The 24,928-nt window shown below is 44.1% G+C and overlaps 2 protein-coding genes across 6 annotated transcripts in view; one reads left to right on the top strand and one right to left on the bottom strand.

The window, feature by feature from the left end:
* LOC146384790 (STE20-like serine/threonine-protein kinase) overlaps nucleotides 1-2,136 on the top strand; it is a 25,274-nt gene extending 23,138 nt beyond the window's left edge. The window contains exon 18 of the mRNA XM_084930161.1: nucleotides 237-2,136. Coding sequence (XP_084786287.1) covers nucleotides 237-383 — 147 coding nt within the window. The 3' untranslated portion in view covers nucleotides 384-2,136. The remainder of the gene's footprint in view (nucleotides 1-236) is intronic.
* Nucleotides 1,684-24,928, bottom strand: col17a1a (collagen, type XVII, alpha 1a). Of its 5 annotated transcripts, none has more exons than XM_084930151.1 (55): nucleotides 24,817-24,928; nucleotides 21,012-21,094; nucleotides 20,838-20,908; nucleotides 20,603-20,644; nucleotides 18,759-19,199; nucleotides 17,583-17,630; nucleotides 17,452-17,505; nucleotides 17,296-17,343; nucleotides 17,054-17,197; nucleotides 16,617-16,706; nucleotides 15,638-15,712; nucleotides 15,472-15,546; nucleotides 15,288-15,332; nucleotides 15,016-15,174; nucleotides 14,801-14,872; nucleotides 14,682-14,726; nucleotides 13,121-13,252; nucleotides 12,745-13,035; nucleotides 12,611-12,661; nucleotides 12,506-12,532; nucleotides 12,404-12,430; nucleotides 12,264-12,326; nucleotides 12,066-12,170; nucleotides 11,927-11,989; nucleotides 11,765-11,800; nucleotides 11,621-11,674; nucleotides 10,946-11,017; nucleotides 10,321-10,383; nucleotides 10,169-10,240; nucleotides 10,014-10,040; nucleotides 9,893-9,928; nucleotides 9,567-9,602; nucleotides 9,353-9,469; nucleotides 9,214-9,267; nucleotides 9,035-9,118; nucleotides 8,721-8,783; nucleotides 8,574-8,633; nucleotides 8,446-8,472; nucleotides 8,321-8,371; nucleotides 8,148-8,210; nucleotides 7,962-8,000; nucleotides 7,333-7,449; nucleotides 6,042-6,173; nucleotides 5,865-5,960; nucleotides 5,640-5,765; nucleotides 5,478-5,561; nucleotides 5,154-5,300; nucleotides 4,924-5,064; nucleotides 4,634-4,768; nucleotides 4,406-4,552; nucleotides 3,788-3,925; nucleotides 3,567-3,701; nucleotides 3,412-3,492; nucleotides 3,259-3,312; nucleotides 1,684-2,422 (listed from the first exon to the last, which is right to left on the bottom strand). In XM_084930151.1, exons 3-55 carry the CDS (start codon nucleotides 20,893-20,895, stop codon nucleotides 2,373-2,375), a joined length of 4,692 nt encoding a protein of 1,563 aa, XP_084786277.1. In that variant the 5' UTR covers nucleotides 20,896-20,908; nucleotides 21,012-21,094; nucleotides 24,817-24,928; the 3' UTR covers nucleotides 1,684-2,372. The 5 variants fall into 5 exon arrangements, with proteins under 5 accessions (XP_084786277.1, XP_084786280.1, XP_084786281.1 ...); XM_084930154.1 differs by having other exon boundaries at nucleotides 9,035-9,115; XM_084930155.1 differs by lacking the exon at nucleotides 7,333-7,449.

The raw sequence follows: 24,928 nt of genomic DNA, 5'->3' as shown, positions 1-24,928 counted from the left end.
AACCTATACTCAATATTTACAATGACGTCATTTTAACCATCGTTCCTGGAAAAACTCGCGATACATCGATTCGATATATCGCCCGGCCCTACACGTAACGTCTAACAATGTGTTTTAGGAAGGATTTAAAGGTGTGGACTGTGAGTCGTATCGCCTCAGTCAGGTGACCCCACAGTTTACCTGAGGCTCATTACACGAAGGAAACTGAAGCATTTCCATGTGTGTGTGCTCTGCAGGCGCTGGAGGAGGAGTTCGCCAGGAAGCTGCAGGAACAGGAAGTGTTCTTCAAGATGAGCGGCGAGTCGGAGTGCCTTAATCCCTCCACCCAGACGCGCATCTCCAAGTTCTATCCGATCCCCAGCGTCCAGTCCACCGGCTTCTAGAGGACACCGACGTCTGCACACACACGGACAAACGAACGGATGCACCGACGGAGACGGTGAAGACTGAGCCGTGCTGCCTTTGACCTCTGACCTCTGACAGACTTTTCCTCTGTTTTCTATCAGGATCCATTTGAAGGAGAGTTCGTGTGAAGTGCTCAGTCCAACCTTCCTGAAGTATTTTTCTAAACAGTGCAGTGCCTGCAGAGTGTCTGCATTTAAATTCAATTAATTCCCAATTTTATTTGCTGCTCGACGTTTTTCCCATTTAGATTTTTGCACAAAGGAAATGATGAAAACTAGTTTTACCACTAAATCTGAATAAATAAGATCAGTAAGTATCACTTTTAAGTGATGATGAAGGAGAATGTATTGCAGACAAAAGAGGAGCCTCCTGTCGAAGGACTGATGACGTTTGATGAACTCGTACATATCTGTGTGTGCTAGAACCTTAGCTCGTGATCCGATGCATGACTTTAATGCAGCGTTTAGGAACTTTTACTGCAGGTTTTTCTTCAGAATGCCTTCAGTCTTGACCTCAAGACTATTAGTTGTTTAGGAACAAACCCTGTGAGGAGGGTGGAGACTGTTAGGAAGTCACCGTGGTGACAGGTGGAAAGCATTTACGCACCCGTCAGCCGGGTTATTTTCCTTGTTGTTGTCTGTAGGAATGATATTCAGGGATAAAGAAGGAATACAAACTGCAGTTTTTAAGACAAATAACCGGACGATGATGTGACAGGGCGATCTGATTTTAGGGTTAGAGCGAGCTTCCCTTCAGAGTCATCTCCTTGTGTTCCTCTGGATTATTTCTGCTCTTGTTTTAAAACGTTGATGGAAATCCCGTTTCCCCACAAACACTTCTGCACTTCTGTTTCACACAGATTTGACTTTCACGTTCTCGCCTGTTTCTCAAATTATTTTCTTCCATATTCAGTGTTCGTCTCTCCTCCACTATTGATTTATTGAAGGATGCTTTCACAGAGATCTCTGCTCACCACCTGTCGACCTCGGCAGGTTTGTTGATGGAGGCGCTTCACACAGGAACAGTGATACAAAGTGACTTCCACTGCTGTAGAAAATAGTCCCGAGGTGCACGAGGAGATGATCTTAACTGAGAGATCGGTCAAACTAAGTCACATGACTCCATCACACCTCATATTTGCCTCGTCTGTATTTTTGCTGCCACTTGCAGCTCAGCAGGTTCGGACTGTAACACTGTTTTAGCTACTAGCCTTAATGCTACAGACGTGGATACCCTGCATACCTGTTGCGACTGCCTTTGAAGGAATTCTGAAGCTCATTAACAGTTATTGAGGAGGTGGGACGGCTCTTTATTAAAAAATGCACAACATGAGCTTTTTGCAGTTTTTTTATTATTATTATTATTAAATCTGATGTAATGTTATAAAAAAAAAATTGGACCTGACTGGTTTAGGCCATCTCCTCCTCTGATTGGTTCATTTGATCATCTCATCTTCTTTGATTGGCTGTTATTAGTTAGTCAAAGGTGTTTCATATCATATGTATAAAAAAACTAAACTCAGTGAAGGAGTGCTGTGCACCTTTTACAAAACGTCCTCAGCAGTTATTTATGTACGAAAGCTGATCGTCCACCACAAACAGTTACAAAATTCTGGTTCTTAACTTCTGAATGTTGACTATAAAACAAACATCACATTTTATAACATGTATAGTTTTTAGAAGGCCTGTAGTGCTGATTTTCATTTTCATGTAAATAAACTTTTCTCTCTAACGTTGTGCTGTTTCGTTCTTTATATGGATCCCAAGACTTGAAACACAAACTCCAAAAAACATAAAATACTTGTTGGTCTGATGAGTAAAAGATGAAATGGTAAAGTTACCACTGAACACCGTCACAGATGACCTAATTCAATACGACGTCCCTGATTTCATGCGTTTCATGTTCAAAACACATTTACAGTTAAAACACCAGCGAAACACAGGAAACTACTTTCAGCAGCTCAGGCGTCAAACACCAGCATTCCTCTTCCTCCTTTTACTCGTCACTGCGAATTCTCCTGAAACAGCAGAAAACCTTCAGTTAAGTTTTTTTTACTGTAAAGTCACTGAAAGAAAATCGTTCCCACAAAAACATTTCAGTCAAAATTCTGCGTTTTTCACAGACTGTGGAAAGAAAAACAAAAACAGTTCTGAAAAAGGAATTCGTGTAGAGGTTTAGACATCTGCTTGTCTAGCAAAAGGTCGCTGGCTTTATTCCAGCAGGAGACACAAATGCCTTCGAGGTTGAGTCAGGAAAGTCTGCTGACTCAAACATGGAGCCCAAATGAAGCGTGTTGAGCCTGCATTCTCTCAAACGACCAGCAGGGGCCGACTCGTCTAGCTGCAAACAATCAGCCTCCAGAGAAGAAAAGTTCAGCTACCACTGAAATGCCAAATAAGCAGCATTAAAAAGCATGTTTGTGGCTTTTTGTTATTTTAGAGTACCAACCAGTGGCTGATGAAGGCTATGCTGAACATTTACAAACAGCTTATTGCTGCAGAAGCAAAGGTTCGCAGTAAAAACTGCATTCAGTGAACATTGTTGCCAGTTTGACAGTTTGTTACCCCGAGGGCGTGTCGAGTCCCGCCCTTTCTCAGACTCCTCCCTCACTGACAGCCGTCAGCTCGAGGCTTCATATCAGGGCTTTACTGCATTACCATGGCGCCTACGTCCTGTTTGCTCACTTTGATGAGCTGTTTAGTTGAGTTTAAGAGAAATGAGCACTTTGCCAGTTTTGGTGAAGTAGCTACAGAAATGTTAACAACATCAGAAGAGTCTGGATGGATGAACAGCACAACAGGCCAGAGGAAAACCTTTTAACTGTTCTTTTAAACTCCCACGAGCAACACTGACCTCTGTCCCCTTTTGGGCCTCTGTACACTTCATGTCCAGGAAGGCCTCGTTCACCTGTGTCCACACACACAAAAAACACATCTTAAGATTATAAACCGATGCGTTAAATGTTCTGACACTACCAATGAAGTCCACGATTTCCTTTTACTGCACCTCTCTCTCCTTTCAGTCCTGGAAATCCCCTCTCCCCCTTCTGGCCTGGTCTCCCAGGTGGTCCCACGATGGCTCCATGAGCTGTGGAGAACACACTCGGTGGTTAAAACACATCCACATTCTGCTGTACCATGCTGCTGCTATATGTCCTTTACTTTTTATATATTCCACTAAATCAGAAACGTTGGTGTCAGAACCAAACAGTCTGCTGTATCCTGGTGGACCCGGAGGTCCCGGTGGCCCCGGGAGTCCCTGGATGACACGTTCAGTGTCACGGAGGAGACCACGAGCTGCAAAGAGACCGAGAAGAAGAGAAGTGTTAACCAGCAGTCCTTTCAGATGTGCTTTACTTTGGCCCGATAGGACAGTCACTCACATTTGATGTATTCCACCAGATCTGTGGCGTTTCCATGGGAATCAAGCCAGTGGCTGTATCCTGGGGGTCCTGGGGGCCCTGGAGGGCCTTGAAAGACATGTCTGTACTCCCTCATAATGTCCCGCACTACACCATGAGCTGCAGATCAAAGGAAACAGGGTGATACAAATGTCACAAATAAAGAGTGTTTAGCATTGTTTATTTAAAAAACGTCCAGCAGGGGGCAGCACCTCTGGATACAAAACAAAGTCTCACACATTAAACTAGCATCTTAAAGCTTCAACACAAGAGTCCACAAATCCACCAGTAGTATCACAGTGGACACACCATTGTTTATGGGCTGTCTGTATCTCCCGAGGTAGAGCAGCTCATCTACTAATCAAGTTGGTGGTTTGATCCCAGTCTGCATGCCAAATATCCTTGGGAATGATATTAACCCCATGTTGCTCTCTGATGCATCCATTAGAGTGTGAATGTTAGATATAAGTGTTGTATTAAGTACTTTGAGTGATCAGAGTAGAAAAAAAGTATATAAGAACAGTCCATTTACCATTTTATATACATAACCGTGCACTTCAGTGTCAGTTATAAAGGAAACCAAAGGTCAGGTTGACTTACATTTTAAGTATTCCACCACATCCATGACATTTTGTTGGGAACTAACCAATCGGGCCTCTCCAGGCATTCCTAGAGGTCCTGGAGGTCCTGGAGGTCCTTGAACCATGCGCTCAGAGTTGCTCATGGCATCATGGAGCAGACCGTGGGCTGCATGATTTAAGAAAACGTGTTTAAACAGATTCAGTCTGAAGTCAATCTTATTTTTTATGAAGCGTGACGGCCACCTACATTTGATGTAATCAGTTACTTTGAGAGCCATACTGGAGTAGTCGTCAGGCAAACCTGGCTCTCCCTTGTGTCCTGGGGGTCCAGGAGGACCTGGTGGACCAGGAATTCCAAACATGGCGGCACTCGCATCATCACCTGGAGGAAAACACAGCACAGTCTAAGTTCATTAAACTGTAGCCTCTTCTCTACCCAAGATTCTCTGTAACAGCTGTCACTATCTATTCCCCCCAAAGAGGTAGAACCAAAGAATATCTGGATTTTAAATGGGCGAAGCATTGCTTTAAACTCACTCTTGATATATTCTTGTAGTTCGGCTTTGAGTGTGTCTCTGTTGAGATGGTCAGCAAAAGTAACCAACCCACTGATTGGTCCAGGGGGTCCCTCGGGTCCAGGGGGTCCGGGTGGGCCTGGAGGACCTTTGAAAGCAACATCTGTAGGAGGGCAGTGGAGAAGAGGACCAACAGTGAGACGCAGTTTCTCTCTTTGAGAAGGTGGAGTGAAAGATTTCTGTCAAACTCACTTTGCAGGTAGTCACGAATGTCTGAGCTGATGTATTTAAAAAATCCAGGTGGTCCAGGTGGACCTTCCGGGCCAGGTGGACCTTGTGAGCCAGGGATACCCGGGGGACCAGGAGGCCCCTGAGGGCCAACTAAAGTTTGATACCCATCTAGTTGGATAATATATTTATTGGATTAATAATGGTACTAAATCACGGTGAACTTGAGATATCTTAGTCGACCCACTCAGCTGGGTTCTGGCTGTGGGTCAACATTGAACAAGACCTGTTTGTTTCACCCAGACCAAACCATCTGGTCTAACTGCAGAGATTTGTGATGCTTCTTACCTGGTAAAAAGTTTCCAGGAAAACCAGGAGCTCCAGGTGGTCCGGGAGGTCCAGGAGGTCCAGGGACACCAAGTGCCTCCCTCTCTGCAGAGAGACCAGGATTATAGTCAGACACAACAGAGGACCTTTTTGGTAGGTCACCTGTAAGACTGTCACACCTACCAGACATCAAACTCAGGACACGTTCAGCCACCTCCTGTGTGTTAAAGCTGTAGCTGCCATAGCCTGGAGCTCCTGGAGGTCCCTGTGGACCCGGAGGACCAGCAATGTATCGCCTCACGTCCTCTCCTGGAAACAAATGATAGGATTCATCACTTTTGGATTCTCATGAAACAATTTTGTATTTCTTTCATTGTAGCAGATGTTACCTGTGTAGCAGAGACTTACTCTGTAAGAGGCTGATAATGTCACTGAGAGAGACGGAGCCAGGTGGACCCGGAGGACCAGGAGGGCCTGGGGTCCCATCATAACCTCTGCCTGAACCTGAAACAGCAACAGTTACGGACCTTCACTCACACGTCTTGTGTACCATCCTGTGGAGCATTATCATGTGATTGACCATACTGTGGATGTAGGCCATGACTCTGCTGGCGACATCATCAACCAGCCCGTCCACTGCATGTCCAGGTGTGCCTGGTGCCCCCGGAGGCCCAGGAGGCCCAGGAGGTCCAACGAAGTACTCTCTGATGCCACCACCTGATGTCAAAGCACATTTATTCAACATTTTTTATCCATATGTAGATACCAAGTTGAAATACCAGGTTCAAACATAGTTGCAAGCAGCGACAAAGTAGAATGAAAGCTACAAGCAGCCATGCAGTTCAGCAGGGCGCCATGTCCAAAGCGAGGCTGAAAGCACTTTTTGCTTTTCGCAGCACCTCCCAGTGTTCAGGTGATGCTCATGAGGGGGCGACAAGTCCAAGATTGTGGATTGGAAAACGGAATCATGGCTCGGAAAATATTTAAACTCAAAGAATAACAAAGTGGACACATGACAACTGACAGCTGGTAGTACAACTTTTCATGTCTTGGTCTTTAAAGAATTATTTTTTAATTATTGCCGCATCCTTTTTAGTTGCAGGATGTTTTGTGCCATCTTAAAATGTGATTCAAGTACATGTACCAAATTGGAATTTGACAAATACTTCCAATTTTCCCAACTTTGTGGCTGATTTATGTTAGCTGTGATGGATGAGGATGTTAAAAAATGAAAAATTTAAACCCTAACACAGGGGTGGGCAACTCCAGGCCTCGAGGGCCGGTGTCCCTGCAGGTTTTATATGTGTCCTTGAACCAACACAGCTGATTTAAATGGCTAAATTAGCTCCTCAACATGTCCTGAAGTTCTCCAGAGGCCTGGTAACGAACTAATCATGTGATTCAGGTGTGTTGACCCAAGGTGAAATCTAAAACCTGCAGGACACCGGCCCTCGGGGCCTGGAATTGCCCACCCCTGCCCTAACATCTGCGAGGCTTGGCCCGAAGATCATCTATCCCAGTTTTATCCCAACTGTGACCTTTGAAGTTTTCTTTAATCCCGAATTTCATTTCATTGGATGCTTTAAAATCAACACGATCCAAGGATTCCAAGTTTCGTCGTTTTGTATAAAGCAGATCAAAATTCCATGCATAAACACAAGTCCAATTCTAGCCCATAGGTAGCGCTGGAGTGCTTGAGGCGCAGATGTGAAGCTTGGTGGAAAAAAAACACACACAAAAAAACAAAATCAGGCACTTTTTGCCAAATTTGTTAATGTTTTAGTGTCTGCCATGGACTCCAGGGGGAGATTCAAAGAAGAAGAATTTGATGGAGATGTATAAGAAAAGGGAGAAGCAGCGTGCCTGCGCAGCTTACTCTTAAGGAATTCTGCAATGCACGGGGTCAAACCAAGTGATCCAGATCCAGGACAATCTCTTCCAGGTGAACCGGGCGGTCCAGGTAGGCCTGGGGGGCAAGGATTGAGCAAGCTACCTGGTGCGATAACACGAATTCCCAGAATGTCATTTACATGCAGACAATAAGCTCAAATATCAGTTTTAAAATATTGGCTAATGACAAGAACATCTACATCTTCAAACGCTGGCCGAGCAGTGACACCGACTTCTATACAGCCACAAGTTGTATAGTGTGCTGAACACTTTACAACCAGAGGAGTCGCCCCCTGTTGGTTGTTCAAAGGAAAGCATGTTTGAAACAGTTTAAGTAACATTTCTAATAATCTAACACTGTCAAACTCACACTGGAAAGGCTTTAAAGAAAGAAAAAGGATCAAACTAGATACAGAGCAACTAATGCCCGAGGGTTCTGAAAATTTGGGTTTGGTGTGCTAGCAGCAGCTAATCAGGCAGAGACGAATAGGCTGTAAATGAGGGCTTTCCTTTAATTATTTTACACCACCCTGGGACAAATTACTTCCAATAATGTAAAACTGTGAGACTTTGAAGATACATCACAGACATAGCATATGTAAGGGATGACTTTACCTGCGGAGACTCCTGGAGGTCCTGGATCTCCCGTATCACCTGTGAAAGGAAACATAAATCAAATTAAAGTAAATTAGAGCCTTTTCTGAGTTGGAAGCACACGGACAGAAAGAAGAACCAATGTGCAAACATAAAAAGAGAATGATATTGGAAAGCTCAATAAGCTCAGAAATGATTTGAACTTACCTTTAGGTCCCGGTGGCCCGTCTGGACCTGGTGGGCCTTGAGTTCCAGGCTGACCTGGGAAACCTGCAATGAAACCATTCATATCCAATCATAGCTTGACTGTTTGTTACTGACCCCAGAAATACCTCAGGGGCACCTGAACACATTGAGACAGTAAAAAGTTCCTGACATACCAACACCTGGGTCTCCGGGGCTTCCTGGAAGGCCTGGTTGTCCTGGTTCACCTGGAAGAGCCACCATTACATTTAGACTGTTTGTGAAAACCTAGAGTTTCTAAAGTACGACGCAGTTTCCTCACCTTGGTACCCTTGTGGTCCTGGGTCACCTAAGATGAAAGAATTATAGAAAACATTCAAACTTCAACACTGGCCAGTTAATTTTCAAAAATATTCAATCATCAATATTCATCTGGTCCTCTGCACCTACCCTGTGACCCTTTCTGCCCCGGGGGTCCTGGAGGTCCGGGTGGTCCAGCAAAGAAGGTTTCTGAGATACAAAGTAAAGTGCACTAAATGCCATGCAAAGACACCAGAGGACAGTGTGTTTGTGTGAAATTAGTTTTCTTTTACCAACCTGATGTCGGCACAAAGCTCCCAGGTGCTCCTTTCTCGCCTGGAGGTCCAGGTTCGCCGATACCTGTGAGGACACAGATCGGTTTAAGATGGAGAAAAACTGTTTTATTCTGATGCTGCCAAAATCATCTTTTATGCTGATCATCTATTTATTTATCTTTGTGTCCGTGGAGAAGAATACTTATTTACCTGGCTCTCCAGGAGGACCTCTGGGTCCTGGGGGACCCTCTTTAGACCCACTCATTTGCATAATCGCGAGTTTAATTTAAGCCACAATGTTTGAAATATTTGTGTTACATATAGCTCTAAACGTACCAGGAGGACCCTGAGGACCAGGTACTCCAGGAGGTCCTGGAGGTCCTGGTGGACCACGAGATCCAACCACTGAGGAAGTGTCTGCTAGGTAAGAAAACACCGAGGACATATTAATATAATATGTTTTTGCTGAAACCAGTAGTGGATTTGGTGAAACTAAAGAGTTCTGTACCGCTCACCTGGCTCCTCCTTCTGCCCCCTCTCTCCCTTTTCTCCTCGCTCTCCCTTAGATCCTAAACGATTTTATCACAGAAAAAAAATCAGTCCACATTTTTATTCCATCCAGATGCTTCGCATTGGACAAGATGGCAGATTTACCTGGTTGTCCTGGGATACCAGCAGGGCCAATTGGACCCGACAGACCAGGTGATCCAGCAGGACCTGGAGGTCCAGCTGGTCCTGGAGGTCCGGGGATGGCCACAGTATCAGAGCCAACTATACACAAAAAGAAGATAAACCAAAACCAAGTAAAGCTTTACAAGCCCAAAAATGAACGACATGTAGCGAGTATAACAAATCCTGCTGTTCTTACCTGGAGAAACGACTTTACCAGGTGGTCCTGGTTCACCTGAAACACAGCGTTAGGTTTCATCAAGCACCTATGCAGTCTAGACATATATCAACGCCTCCACCAGCTTTTGAGAAAACCACTCTTTAGTGTTTCACAAATTTTAATAAGTAACAGTGTTTATTAATTTCTTTGAGTTTTTTAGGGGAACTTTGGATCCAGTTTTATTCATTAGCGTAGCCTCACATGCTTTAAGGTTAAGAGCTCAAGATCTTCTGCCCTGTTGGTCCAAACTTTTTTCATTTTCATAGGAAATAAATAAACTGACTAGAAAGAAAAGACGACCTCACCTTTACCACCAGGCTGGCCTGGGATTCCTGCAATACCTGTACAACAGATCACAAAAGCAAAACATGATCATTTAAATATGTACATTTGAATCTGTACCTTAGTTTTTGTGTATTATCATACCTGGGGGTCCCTGCAGCCCAGGGGGGCCTGAGGAAAAAGTGTTATTGTAAGGCGTGAGAGAGATTGAGGTTTTTATCTCAGGTTAGTCAGATAACATTAAACCGAACATGTAACCAGTAACAGCAGAGGACTTTTTGTGGACAGGCATTTGATACCTGGGGGACCGGCATCTCCAGGAACTCCAGGTGGTCCTCTGGCACCAGGAAGTCCTACTGAACCTGGGTCACCTACAGTTTATACACAGATGTTTTATACCATTTACAACACTGTGTTCTGTAGTTATTCAGTGTTTGTCCAAACTTCTCACCTGCAATTCCTTTAGATCCCTTTAATCCTGGAGGTCCTTGAGGTCCAGGCTGTCCGGGTTCACCTAAAAATAAAGGGTTGAGGTTTGAAGATGACATTTTTAAGTCTCACTAGAGTTATTTCTTGCTTCGTCTTGTAATAGAATAACCTCAACCCAACATACATATGTACTGCTAGCTTACATTGGCTGACAACGTGGCGCGTCCTTACATACTTTTGGTAACTTTTAGCTCTACAAGCCAAACATGGTGAAATATTAGCATTCAAAATGACTGTATTTCAGTTATTCTTAAAGATGCAGAGTGAATCTGGGTGGGGCTAAAATCTAAAACTAAACTGCCCCCTTCTGCAGACAGAGTCTTTTTACCCTTTAGCTGTAAAAGGTTGATGGGATTGTCAGCCTGCCAGCAGGCGGGCATTGTGGAAACCAGAGTTTGTGAACATCCTGGTGACCTTGACCTCAAGGTCAGAGGTCAATGTGTCTGATAATCTCGTAGGATTTTCAAATATTTAATATTAGTTATGTGCTGGTGGCCACAGCAGAGAGGCCATGTGAGTGAACTCTTCATGTGTAACAGAATGACTGCGTGGCCTGTTGTGGATCACAGACGTGTGCTGAGACACACCTGCCAGTCCACGTGGTCCCCTCTCTCCGTGGTCTCCTTTGATTCCCGGCAGCCCAGGTGTTCCTCGGTCCCCTGCGTCACAGACAGTGGGGTGATCAGAGAGTTGTCCAAAGTGGATAAATGCTTATCCGTTCAGCAACTCAGTGCATTCAGGTACATGGACATGGTTGAGATGAGCTGCTGAAGATCAAACGGAGCACCAGAAGTGAAGAAAAAAGGGGATTCGAGTGATTTGGATCATGCCAGGGCTGATTGATAGGAAGGCACCAACTCAAAGAACTGCTTGTTAAAACTGAGCTATGCATGAACGCACAACAATCGTATCAAAGCTTCGGGCTGCTGGTGGTGATGTAGCCGTGTGGGGATATTTTCTGGGCACCTTAGTACCAGCTGAGCTCGCCACAGTGAAGCTGAGTATTGTTACTGAGCCTTTATGACCATAGCATAGCAACTGCATGGTGCTATCACCTTAACATGGACCAATATGTTAGTGAGACAAAGGATTTAAGCAGCAAAACTGAGTCCAGCCAGGTATGAGCAAGGTGTATCTAATAAAGTGGCCACTGAATGTGCACATGGTCTATGGATTTTGGGTAATATTGTCACAACACACTTAGAAGTGTCAGCATCCCAGTTTATACACAAGTCTAAAAAAACCGAAGAGAAACCGTCTACCTTTGGTTCCTGGAAGCCCCGCCTCCCCCTGGAATCCCTTTGATCCAGGAGCACCTGGATACATTTTGACAGATTTAATGAAGAAAAGACCGTTGGTCGATACAAATCAACACTTTTAATATAGATGTGAAACTGAGTCTTTACCAGGACTTCCTGTGGCACCCGGCTCTCCTGTGGCACCTAAAGCAGACAAGAAAAACATGCTTATAGCTGCTAATTAGCATTTAACCTAAAACCTGCTAAATAACATTTTTGAGTCTTTGAATCTAAACTAATCTGGTCTGATCATCACAAGCTTAACTTTACCTTTTGGACCTGCAGGTCCAGCAATACCAGCGGGACCCGGTCGTCCTGGCTCACCCTGGAATCCTTTCAAAGCCAAAATACAATCAATAAATCCTCTCATGTATTTAGCTCGCTGACTTACTTGTGTATATTTTCAAACCTCTGTCTCCTTTGGCTCCAAAGCCAGGTGATCCAGGTTCTCCTCGGGGGCCCACCGGTCCTTCCCGACCCCTCTGACCTTGTGGTCCCTCAGCACCTGGTTCACCTGGACAAAAAAGAGGAGGAGTCAGGGCTTTTTTTTTCCCCTTTTAGTGTTGTCTTTACAAAAATTATTTAAAAAAAATAAACAAAAAAATACCTGCACTTCCCTTTGGTCCCCTTGGTCCCTCCAAACCTGGGTGCCCGATCTGCCCAGGAATACCTAAAGCAGTCAGACATCAAAGAAGAAGTTTGTCGGCTCACCGGGGAGGAAACAAACACATTAGTTCTGAGGCTTACCTGGAGGGCCAGAGGTTCCCATATCACCTGCAACAAAACAAGTGTCAGCAGCTAGTTCCACATATTACACCGTTATTATGTGTACCTAGAAGTACTCCTCACCTTTTTGTCCTAATGGCCCTGGGTCACCTGTAATGCAGAAGCCAAGACGATAAATACAAACAAAATATGAATTTCTAAACGATTTTTAAATTATTTCAAACATACCTTTAGGGCCCGGCTCTCCTCTCTCTCCTTTCAGTGAGTATGCCAGAGTTTCTAAACCCAAATAAAGTTTTCAGTATTTGTTAAATGTCCAGAAATGGTTGAAGACAGCTGATCGGTGCGTTACATTTTCACACCTCTTACAGATCCTGAGTGGAGCTCATCCCTGACCAGCTGCTGTATGAGTCTTTCCAGGGTGGCCCTGTCCTGGACCAGGCTGTTTCCCGTGCCTCCGCCCGTGCCAGCACCATCCAGGTTGAGCCCGTTGTCGGAGTGGATGAGGGTTGAAGCGGCGTTCTTCTCGATGTATGTGGATTCCACCCGCTCGGAGATTTTGTTGCCAGAAGACGTCAAGTGACTGACTGACGCAGATCTGGTCATGGCTTCCAGAACGTCCACGCGGCCTTTCAGGCGTCTGACTTCTTCACCTGTGAGACAAGACGCAGGCTGGCAGGTAAACCTGTGCAGATCACTCTCACAGACCCCTGTGATGGTGAAGTCTTTCCATCTTACCCAAAGCAATAAGTCCAAAAAGGACACTGAAGAGGAGCAACAGGCTGAGCAGGAGGCCCAGGAGCCACTGCCACCAGCTGCAGCAGGAGCACAAGCCAAAACTGGACTGTTTCATGTCTTTTATATGGATGTCTGAGAAATAAACAGATTCATGTTGTTTAGTCATATTGGATCCATTTTTACATACAAGATAAAAATAAACCTGCATTCTTCTTTAATGGCCAGCAGGGGGCGACTGTTGCAAAAATGAGTCAGATTTTTACAAAAGTCTGGTTTCGTGATTTCAATTCAATTCAAATCAGTTTTACTTATACAGAGACAAATCACAACAACAGTCGCCTCAAGGTGCTTTATATTGTAAGGAGGACCCTACAATCATACAGCCCCGATCAAAAGTTTAAGATCGTAACAAGGTTCCAAGTAGAGCTTCAACGTGCAACAAGAGGAAATGGGAGTGAGAAAAAACTTTTTTCTAGCCATTTATTGAAAACAACGCTTAAACTGAAACAGGCTGTTTTACACCTCCGAAAAAAACCTGTAAACCCCCCAAAACAGAAATCAAACATGAACTCAGTCATGAGCAGCTCCACTGTTATTGATGATCACCTCAAACATTCGTTGCGGCATGCTTGATTCAAGCGTTCCCATGAGGTGAGGGGGAACAGACGGCTGCACAAACACATCTACTGTCTGGAACTGTTGTCCATTTCTGTAAACGTCCCCTGCCATCCATCCTGAAAGTTCTCAGTTGGATTTAGATCAGAGGAACACGCAGGATGGTCCAAGAGAGTGATGTTATTCTCCTGGAAGAAGTCTCTTGTCCTGTGGGCACTGTGACCCTGCTCCTGCAGTTCAACAACCCAACCACGTTCTAAAAGCTAACGTTTGTTTGGCTTTGCCATCAGAACGTCATGGCAGTGTGACTACCTGACCGAAAATGACAATGAATCCACATTTTGCAACAGCCTGTTTCAGTTTAAGCGTTATTTTCAATAAATTGCTCAGAAAATGTTTTGCGTCACTCCCATTTCTTCTTGTTGGATGTTGAAGCTCTACTTGGAACCTTGTTAAGATCCAACCGTGCAAAATATGATTTTTTCTCATTTTTCAAGTGGTCCCCGCTGGTGACAGCGGGAAGGAAAAACTCCCTTTTAAGAGGAAGAAACCTCAACCAGGCTCAGGGAGGGGCGGGGCCATCTGCTGCGACCGTTTGAGGTGAGGGTAGGAAGACAGGACAAAGATTTGCTCACATGTGAGCGTGATTCCTGAGAGAGTCTGAGAGCCTGCAGGCTTCACTGTTCAGCTCAAGAGGCTGCTGCTCACGACGCTAAAGCTACTGTTTAGTTGATACGTTTTTTCCTTTTGGTTTATTTAATAAAACATAATTAATCAACTTCAGATGGACTAGGAGACCTCCACACAGACCCAGGCTAGCAGTTCCCAGTGCACACGTAAAGTGTTTCGCTTTGTAGCTAACAGCTGATGATGTGTGGGTAACATCACACCCTAAATATGTCAGAATATTTAAATCTGCAGGAGTTTATTAAGACTGTTAACATACCTGCATAGGTGGCTTTGTCTTTAGTCCCAGCTTTCAGGGTCGAAGCTACGACAGAAACAGAGATGACATTAATAAGTGCAAACCAGTCGTATAACCTCTGCGACAGTTATCCGGCCTACATTCTGTTGCTCTGTCCACTGTGCTGAAGGATTTCAGTTTCTCAGTCTTCAGGGTGTCATCAGAGAACAAAGCTGCAACACATCAATGACACCTGATCAAGAATTAGATCTTCAGGACCATTAAAGTAATAATATATCTACAAAAGCCAAACACAGCTGTGCTTTAGACCTTCAAATTTAACTCCAAATAATAAAGCTCAGATTTTTAGTGTTACCGGGTAAACTGGCAGGTGCAGCAGACATGAACTGCTTCCCGGTGTCTTTGGCCACGACGAGCCGCTCTGTCGGCTTGATTGGAGCGTTCTCCTTCTCCGTGAGCACAAACTTAAAGTGTTTCCCCGAGGCCTCGTCACCGGTGGGGCTGCTGGGTCTCACTGTCAGACACAGACAGCGACACATTCGTGTCAGTGATGACCTGTGCCTAATTAAATATCTTAAATCTTTTTCACAGCCAGCAGCTGGAGCGTTATCTTCATCATGTCCTCACCGGCGGCTGTGCTCGTTCCAGACACGTTCTTCTGCACGCCGTAAACTGTGAGGAGACAGGAACACGTCCTCATTTAACAGGGAGAGGGCAAAGCTGTGAGCTAATGTGTTCGGGTGCTTTTTAGTGTCATGTGCACGTCTAGGAGGTGAAGTGGGACAGACTGGATAAAGGATCAGTGCTTCACCTATGTGTGTGTTGGCTGCAGTGGGAGAAAAGGCAGTGGGAGTGGTCAGGTTATTCTGCACGCCGTACACTGGAGCTGAAACAGAGTCAAACAGCGTCATTATCCGGTGACAGCGTGAAGCTCAGCATGTGAACGCTGCGCTGTGACACGGCAGGAAAAGGCTCACCGGAGCTGCCGTTCTGCACCGGAGACGGGCCGCCGCTCACAGACGGAGAGCCGAGTGTCAGGTTGTTCTGAGCTCCTGTACGTGACAGAACAGCCTCGTTAGTCTTATTATCATTATCTGCCACAGACGGCAAAGAAAAGGCTTCAAAGGCCTGCACAGGTCTACAGCAGAAACATGCAGTGCAGGGCGATCTGAGGGAGAACATCACAGTACTTTGTTACTGCCAGAGGAAATGATGATACCTCAGTTCATCTATAGCAGGGACATGCATGCAGCATGTAATATATGGAGTGTGTTTTAAAGCCCAGCAGCTTTAATAACCATCTATCGATGTTTTCAGTAAACAAAGGTTTACAAAAGGTTTGCTGTGGCTTATTTTTCCCTTTGTTGTCTTTGTTTCCTTGCATCACATTATTGTGGTTAAAATCATCTTCATCATCTTCCTTTTTAGTTTTTGTAATGATTGTAAAGTCTTCAGCTTTTTCTTTTTGTTTGAAGTAAATTTAAAATGACGTCTCTGAATATGTTCAATATTTAAGACGATTTATATTAAAACATTTATAAAATAAAAACAAGCTTTTATAGATTTTTCTTTTCAGAAGTAAACAAAACTGCCCCACGGTTTGTTTATAAACAGTGTTTATACAAACATTGTTTTTTTTATTAAAGTAAACAAAGTCTTCTGATAATGTTTGAATTGTGAAAGTTTTCATCTTTCTTCACCAAAGTAAACAAACCTTTTTTCTATGCTGCTGTGTTACAAACACAGATCAGTGGCTGAAGCTTAAGTTGAACTTTGTGACCTGTCTGGATCACCACGGTAACGAGCTGATCTGGAGCAGAATTTTGAAATTGTGTGGATTCATGTTTATTTTTATTTACTGTTGCTGAAGGAAAACATCAGCAGATCCATACAGAGCGTGAAGCAGAAAGTTTGGCCTAACAAACCTCCATCCTCAGAAACCCTCCTGTCACCGACCTGGCTGGTAGAGGCTGCTCAGGTTGCTGTGGTTGGGGTTGTACATGTAGCTGCTCACAGACGAGCCGCTCCACAGGCTGCCGTACTGATCTAACAGGGAAGAAAGAGGAGATATTCATCCACTCACCACCTCCTCACATGGGAGACATGTTTGGGCCTAACTGGGCCTCCTTTCAGCCCTCATTGCTCGGTTGCAGCTCTGACAAAGGTTGCATGGACTCGATGTGATCTCGATGTCACATCTGACAATTATAAGCTGGACCTGTTGGTTGAGTCCAGCAGTCAGATCCATCCTGGATCAATACTCTCAATCCAGGATGGTTGTTGCCCGTAAAGCATTTGTGTAGAGGTGGGCAACTCCTGAGGTCCATCTCTGCATCATCTCAGAGTTTAAATTGCTACACGAGTGACATGTGAGGCCTTTAAAGTGACCGAACCTGCACCGGAGCTGTCAGGCAGGGTCCTCGGTTCCACGCTGGCCTTCTTGGGGATGGGCAGCGTGTTGTTAGGGGACTGGGTGGGGCTGATGCCGGTGGAGCGGTTTCCTCTCAGCAGGCGCTTCACGTCGTCCAGCTCCGTCCCTGAAGCACAGGAACCGGTGCATTTGGACCAAACAGAGGATGATGACTGATGAATGAATGCTTTAGTGTCTGGATGTGTGATGGGGGGCGATACTCACAGCTTCCTGTAGGAGAAGCGCTCTGCAGCCGGACTCTGATCTCACTCTCTGAAAGCAACCCAAACTAATCAGTTGACCTTTAACCTGATACGTTTAGATTAAAACAAAACGGTGCCGTGCTTCATTTTTATTGATCATGTGGTTTCAGCATGTCACCTCGGCTCTGAGTTCTCCCTCTAGTGACAGAAGTGGATGGTGCGCTTGAACTGCCTGTAAAAACACAACGTCCAAAAATCTGTTATAGTGCACGTGTAAACTTTTAATCTGAAATTCAAGCATAAACTCACCATAATCCTTCCTGTTGTACTCTGGAGAGGAGTTTGGACTCGAGCTTTCTGAAACATAAAATTAAAGAACTAATTATTAGAAAGCTGGACTTCCTGTTCCACAGGGGGGCATCGAGACCGTCCAGCATGAACGAGAACCTGAAGAGTCCAAACACAGATATTTTATATTCTTTTGTTTTTCTGGAAATGTCCATCATGGTTCAGTAGATGTGTTTTAGACAATAGTTAAAGCTCAGTTTCTTCTTTACAGTTTGAGCTGATGTAAACTCGTTTCTGTGAGTGAAGGTCATCGCAGCAGCCCGAGCAGCAGAGGGATGGGAGCTGCATCACCACAACCAGCCGTGGAAGCTTCTGCTGGGCTTTAACTACAACTATGAATACAGAAACACCGACACTGCAGTTCCTCAAATGGCCACTTGAGGCTTCCGGTCTCGATGGAGGTTCCAGGTTTCCGAACAAGCTTAGAGGTTCAGTTTTTTTACCTCTTACATCTGGATACTGACGTGCTAATCGATGTCTGGTCGACTTCAGCTGCATCTTTTTAATCTAACTGATGCAATAACATCTAAATATACTCACTTCATGCTTGCAATGAACAAAATGCTCTGCTAATGACTTATTTCAGCTGGACAAATAATTAATATGTTCACGAAGTTAAAATAAAAAGTCTTAGAAGCTTTAAGAGAAAGTGACCGGACGTCTTTGAGTTTGTTGAAGATGTTTCACCTCTAACCTGAGAAGCTTAATAAATGTGATAGTTTGATTCTTTCTAGTAGATGATGTAAACAATTATTTTAGCTGTTTAGCTTCATTGACTCGAGGATTAGCCTGCCAGCGCCCCCTGCTGCAACCCAGACCAAACTGCAGCCAGTTAATGTGTGAAGGTTGAACCTTCAATGATTCAGGCTGTTTATGACTTTAGCTGATTTCTGTGATTTTTTTATTAAAAAACATTAATTTCATTAAAGTGATTTAACATGTTTACTACGACTCGTCATGTTTTCTACAGGAACTGGTCGATTCCTGAAAAATGTCTGTTTTTACTTTTTTGGCGCTGATTGTAATTTGCTGGTTCTGATTCCATAATTAAGCATCTTATTTTGAAATACACATTTTTTCACGTCTCTCAGTAACATAAAGCTGGCTTATTACTGCTCATTGACCTTTGACCCTCACCGTCAAAGGCCTCTGACAGCGCTGCAGCCATGGTGGTGATGCTCTTCCTCTCCTTTGAAGCAGGTGAAGAAGTGAACACGGAGGAGGAGGAGGAGCCCCTCTTCGCCTCCCCTGATCTTCCTGAGCTGTAACCGGGTTTGTTCACGGTGGAAACTGTCACAGCGCCCAAACCTCCGTCCCTTTTCGCCCCCTCTCTGCCACCGCTTCCTGCACTGTAGGACATGTTTGAGGAGCCTGCAGCAGCCCTGAACTCTTCACCCGACCCCGACGCCTCCCAAGCCTCTGAAACCAGAGACCCTCCGCCTGAAGATGCAGCAGAGGAAGCTCCTACAGAGGTGGTGCTGATTCCCTCGCTGGATGTGGTTGCTCCAGAGCCTCCTGGTGCAGCTCCACCACCTGACCCACTGACACCCAGTGATGGATCACCTGAAGGCAAAGAGACTGGAGACAAACAGCTTAGTTAAAACTAAATGAATATTTTTCCTTCTTTAATCTTTGTTTTTCTTGTCATCGGTTCAGTAATTTATCAAACCGTCTGCCTGCCGGGACCGAGCCAGGCGAGAACTGCAAGACCGAACTGGCAGAGTTCATATCTGACCTTTAATTTAAAAAAAGAAGAAAAGTAACAACATTCCTCAGATGATCCTCCGCTTCCCTCTCTGTGTCGCAGCATGCTTTATGACTGTGAGCCCTGCAGCCTCAGGTGTGATTTATGCCAGGCACACAGCAGGTGTTGCCCACAGTCATCGTCTCCATTTCTATTAAAAATGATAAGCTGTCAGCTGCCAGCCTGTGCCAGGAACCACACGAGACAGAAACACAGCAGCATCACTCTCTGTACAGAGCAGGTGCCAGTTATGAAGACCTGTCATGTGAACACCTTTCAGGTCTTTCTTTAGTTTCACAGCTCGCAGTCGTGCTGCTGTGGTTCAGCTTCATGTTCTTCATTTTAACGCATCGCCAGAAAACACTGAAGTGAGCAAACTGAAGCATTTAGCTCCAGCAGCACAAGTGCAACACTGACGTGGCAGCAGCTACACATGCTTTGTTCTGCAGGTACGACTCCAAGAACAAACATGATGATTCCCGAGGCTCAGGTTTGGATTTGGATGAGCCGAGAGCTTCTGTGTTGGCACCTGTGGTGCGATGAGAGTTTATCCTTCAGTTGGATGATTTTTGAATCTCAAACAACGTTAAAGATGTGGTTGTAAATTTCTGTCTCCTAAATCTTCAGTCTGGTTCAGTTCCAGCCGGAGACGCGAGCCTCCTGTGGGGTTCTGTCACAGGGCTCCGGTTTAAAACCCACGTGAGCCGCGCAAATCTTGTTCACTGAAAGTCTGAAAAGTTGATTCTGGTGAACAGAACAAACTTTCTGTGGTTTCCTGGATGACTGAGCATCGAAACACTGACTGAGAGCTGACTCTCCTTTTTCATGGATTTCTGTAAACCTGGTTTTGTTGATTTGTGGCCACTTGGACAGAAACGAGACAACAAACAACATTTAGTTTCTTCATAGGAAGTTTTTGATTTAACACTTTTACATGTTCAAGTTTCCACTGCAAAAATAAATGAAAACAATGATGAATGTGCTAAAGCAAAGAGTGGATACAGACTCAAAACCAATAAAAACATGTAATGATGATAAATGTGTGATAACTACAGGATACAAATGTTTTTCTTACTCGTTTGTCTCCAAGTGGAGAGAAAAATGATTCTAAAAACAACTTTATTCCTGTAACCTAATTATGATTAATGTGTTTGATGTGATTTGTTTCGTCTCCATGAATAAGGACTCTGGAGTTATTGATTGATATCCACATGAAAGTAAAAACATCTAAACTTACTTGGCGACGTCAGTCGAACAGTCTTTGGTGGTTTTCTGAAGACTGTGAAGAAATATTTAGTCGTTAATACGTCGTCTCTGATGTTCTCACAGGATTTTCCACCATGTTTCCCAAAATCCTGACAGCCTTTAATGTGCATTCACATTCAGTCCAAACATGATTTATTCTCAGCTGTGATTCGATTAAACTGATTTTCTTTTAACCAACATTTCAGAACAAACCTCTCTGGTCTTACCTTTGTTTACGGCGCCTCCGCCTGAGCCGACCGTCCTCACCGCCGTCGACCTGTCCATCCAACGCCAACTGCTGCAACAACACACATGCTGCTGCAGTCAGTCCACAACAAAGCAGCTCTCGTATTGTGTGCGAGATGAAAGAGCACGACTCGTAAAAAGCCTGATTTTCTTACAGTGAAGTGGACTTTGCTGCACGCCCGAGGCCGTGTTTGCACACCGATATGTCTCTGAGCTCGTGTTTCTCTCCTTTGTGTCTCTGGTGGAAAAAGCTCTTTAGAATGATTGAAAGAGCAGCTGAAGCTCTGCAGAAAGGACGCAGCTCTTTGTTCTCCTGATAAATGTGGCTTTGCTTTTAACAGATGGGACGAATGTAGAAAAACAATCCTCAACAAAACTGAAGCAGGTCTGAGGTTTTACTGGTGAACTGGGAGGTGGCATCAAAGGTTTTCCAACAGTCCAACAAATGGACTGAAAACACCTGAATTCTCCTCAACTGAAATTATTTAAAGGCTTCCAGCATCAATGATGAAAACAAACCACTGTGGCCCATCTGTCATCTGATGGAGGGAGAAGAACCGAGGACTGAGGCAAAAGTTTAAAGTTTACAGAATCCACAAAAGCACAAAGCACAGAGATGAGACTCTTCATACAGAGAAAAGAAGGGCGGGAGCTCGGAGAAGAGCCGTGAGACTAACAGTCAGGGAACCAAAGACAGGAAGTTGACTCGAGGAAGAGCGACAATTAAGACAGGAAGTGAAACCTGGAGGAAACAATCCCTGACAGCATCATCAAAACTAAAGAATAACCTCACTGAGGACCAGAGACGCGTTACTGTAATCCGATTACTTTTTTCAAGTAACGAGTAAAGTAAGGGATTACTATTGCAAAAACGGTAATCAGATTACCTTTACTTTCCCGTAGGAACGCTGCGTTACTGCGTTACTAAAACCGTGATTTTTTTGCGAGAATGTCTCATGACAGTGACGTAAGCGAGTGCGACATGGGAAACTCACAGAGAAACTCGCGGATTCTTCCACTGACCGCTGCGGCACACCTGCACCAGGATCAACCTCCGCCTGCCCCACTCCTGCTTTACAGGTGAAAATAGAGCAACAGGACCGCTAGTCTGTGACTTTATTTATTTTCTGCTGTGTTTTACTTGCATCTATTTGAAAGACCTAGTGTAAACACACACACAAAAAAAAAATTTTATGTGCTGGAATGTGCAGAAAATAGGTTTAAATATTAAACTAATTTCTTCCAGTCAGTGAATGTTGCAGATAATTTAATGTTTGCTTGATGCATAAAGTTAAAAGATTAAAACTAATAAAACAAGTTTTAAAAAGGGACTTTTCCATTTGATTACATTTTGTATGATGGATTATGTAGAAAAAGTAGAATTGGGCTGAAAGATCTATCGCTTTATCACCTATTCAGGTTGTAAATCGTGTTTTTAAAAAGTAACTAAGTAATTAATTACTTTTGAAAATAAGTAATCAGTAAAGTAACGGGATTACTTTTTGGGGAAGTAATCAGTAATTAGTTACTGATTACTTTTTTCAAGTAACTTGACCAACAGTGCTGAGGTCTCAGGACTGTGAGTCAGTGTGTTGTGTTTAAGAGATGTTCACTGAAGTTAAAGACGGGTCGGGCTGTACTTTTACACGACGGCGCCCTGAGTCAGCGTAACCTTGGAGACGAGTGCAGAGAGCCTTTAACCTCCTAAGACCCGAACTCTTCCATGGCATTTTTAATTTCTCTTCATCAGACTGGGACCTGATGAAGAGGATTTCAGGCCCTTGTAGAGCAAAATGTAGTATTTGATGTGATGTCCACATATGTGGACGCCAGGTCCTAGGAGGGGATGCCACCTCACGTTACACGGAGGCACACATACAGCCCACTGTGACCACTTCCTGTCAGTGTAAAGTAGGTTATCTGCACATTTAGTCCCCAAGATATCACAATACAAGAAAAGGAAGGGCCAACAGTACGTCTCAGTTTTTATTCTGCTTCGCGAACAAGTCCAGAATTCCTTCTTTATGTGTCTTGATGCTGCTCAGACATCCAGGTGAGGAAACGCCAGAAAGTCGATTCTGTTCATCTCAACGTAACTAAGTCAAAGCTGAAGAAGTGACTGAGCTGAGTGAACAAATGTCTCTCTCAATGAAAAACGTCCAGATGAACAGAGTCGCCTTCCTGGCCGTCGTCCTTCATGTTTCCAAAGCCAACTTTGTGACAGTTTAAATAAAGGTTACAGGGAGCTGCTACGCCCTGCTGTGGAACAAAGTGGTATTACAGAAAAGTCCAGCCTTTGTTTATCTCTTCTACACGTCAACATAAAGTCATTGTTTCTTCAGGTTTTTAAAATACAAGAATTACCAACAGCTTTAAAGACATTAAAATACTACCTCGAGGCTTTGGTGTAAAAACGTTTTTAAAGCACCTCATAATTCATCCTGTGAGTTTCCAAACATTTAAAAATACTCCGACTGTGTCCGGATGTTCACAGTATCACATGTAGGAAACTCTGGGTCACTTGAAGAGAAGCAGAATCAACATGTACGACCTTTATATACATTTGAAAATAATCCAACGTCACTCATTTCTAAAAAAAATACTCTGAGCATAATTTGTTCTGCAGTACTTCGGTTGCTTCCTTGTTCTTCTGAACCCACATTTTTAAATCTCTAGGTTCTGACATTAAACCCTAAACTGAATTATGAAGCACCGCTGATAGTTTTTTCTTCCAAATCTTGAAATGTAAACATTCAAGGTTTTATTAGAATAAAACATATTTAGAGACGGTCTATTAGGAACACTGGGACTGATTAACTCCTCACTGCTGCGATTTTTTTATCATCAACTCAAAAACATCTTTATATTCAGACCCAAAACGAACAAACTCTGTGGGTCAGAGATGCTCAGAGAACTTTGAGTTTTAGAGTTTTTAAAGGACATTTTAACTTCTGCCTATCTGAAAATAACATCCTTAGCAGCCTCGTCACTGAGATCGCACTGTCAGCTTTCATTCTCTGGTTGTGTCTGAGCATTAAAACTTATTTGGCTTCATTTAGGAAACGACAGAGTTCAGGATGAAACAAGTGCTTTCACAGCAGTTACCCTGCAAAGACAACATCTGATCTACCCTCATGGCGTCGACACCTCACTTCCTCGTAGGCCTTAAAGAAGGAAAAGTTAAAAAATGGTGCCCTCAAGTGTTTTTGTCACTAATGCCAAAATCTGGTGCCTCCAGCTCAGCTGATGTGTGAAGCTGATTGGAAAACAATGTTTCAGTGATGCCAGAGAAAGTGACGGGCTGGTCCGAACAGGAGCTTCTGTAAACAGCTTCTGGATATCTGAGTGCTGCTCAGCCCTCTCGGCAGCAGCCTTCTGCAAACCCAGACCAACACATGATGCTAAACCGCTGGACCGGAGGGCGATGTTTCCACTTTTTCAGATGACTGGGCATCTTTTTGGAAATAAATGATCCTGATATAACAAGAGAATCTATTAACGGGGCAGAGTGTAACTCACACTCCCCCCAAAACCTCCTGCAAAGGCTGCACATGTGTCCCTGCACAGTTTAACAGCTCAGTGCTGGCAAACACACGAGATTCAAATCTGCTCATAACAAGAACCTGATTACACTTGGACAGTGATGCCACATGAACACATGAAACCCACTACATATATTTAAACATTGTAATTCTTCTTGTTTTTGTAATACGCAGAGGGTCTGAGCTTCCCCTCAAACATTCACTAAAGTTTAAAAAGTTATTTTTCACTTTCAAACAAACCTTACAGCTTAAAAAGAATATTTTCTATTAATTTTGCTCAGATGAACCAAATGAGTCCGTCACAGGCTGGTACTTTGATCAGGAACACACAGGTGAACCAGCAGCTTTACCCACACCAGCCTCAGTCTCACCTGAGAAACGCTGAAATGAAGCAGATGAAGATGAAGGTTTACTTTACCTCTCAGCTCGTTTGTGCTAAACCAGTGCGTCTCATCCTCCTCAGCACAAATAAAGAAGACGTGGAGTCCAGGTGCTGAAGGGGAGCGATGTGCATGCATGCGTGTGTCTGG

The sequence above is a fragment of the Perissodus microlepis genome, chromosome 6 (assembly GCF_051167445.1).
Source record: "Perissodus microlepis isolate ML-2025 ecotype Zambia chromosome 6, ASM5116744v1, whole genome shotgun sequence".
Taxonomy (NCBI): Eukaryota; Metazoa; Chordata; class Actinopteri; order Cichliformes; family Cichlidae; genus Perissodus; species Perissodus microlepis.
This window is presented reverse-complemented; position numbering and strand designations above follow the sequence as displayed.

Excerpts from the sequence above, each read along its gene's own strand:
- col17a1a (XM_084930151.1), bottom strand. The coding sequence starts at position 20,895 with ATGGACAGGTCGACGGCGGTGAGGACGGTCGGCTCAGGCGGAGGCGCC. Across the intron at positions 15,713-16,616 it reads GAGCAGCCTCTACCAGCCAG|GAGCTCAGAACAACCTGACA; the intron begins GTCGGTGACAGG and ends TGTCACGTACAG. Across the intron at positions 3,926-4,405 it reads TGTGGTGGAATACTTAAAAT|CTCATGGTGTAGTGCGGGAC; the intron begins GTAAGTCAACCT and ends TTTGATCTGCAG.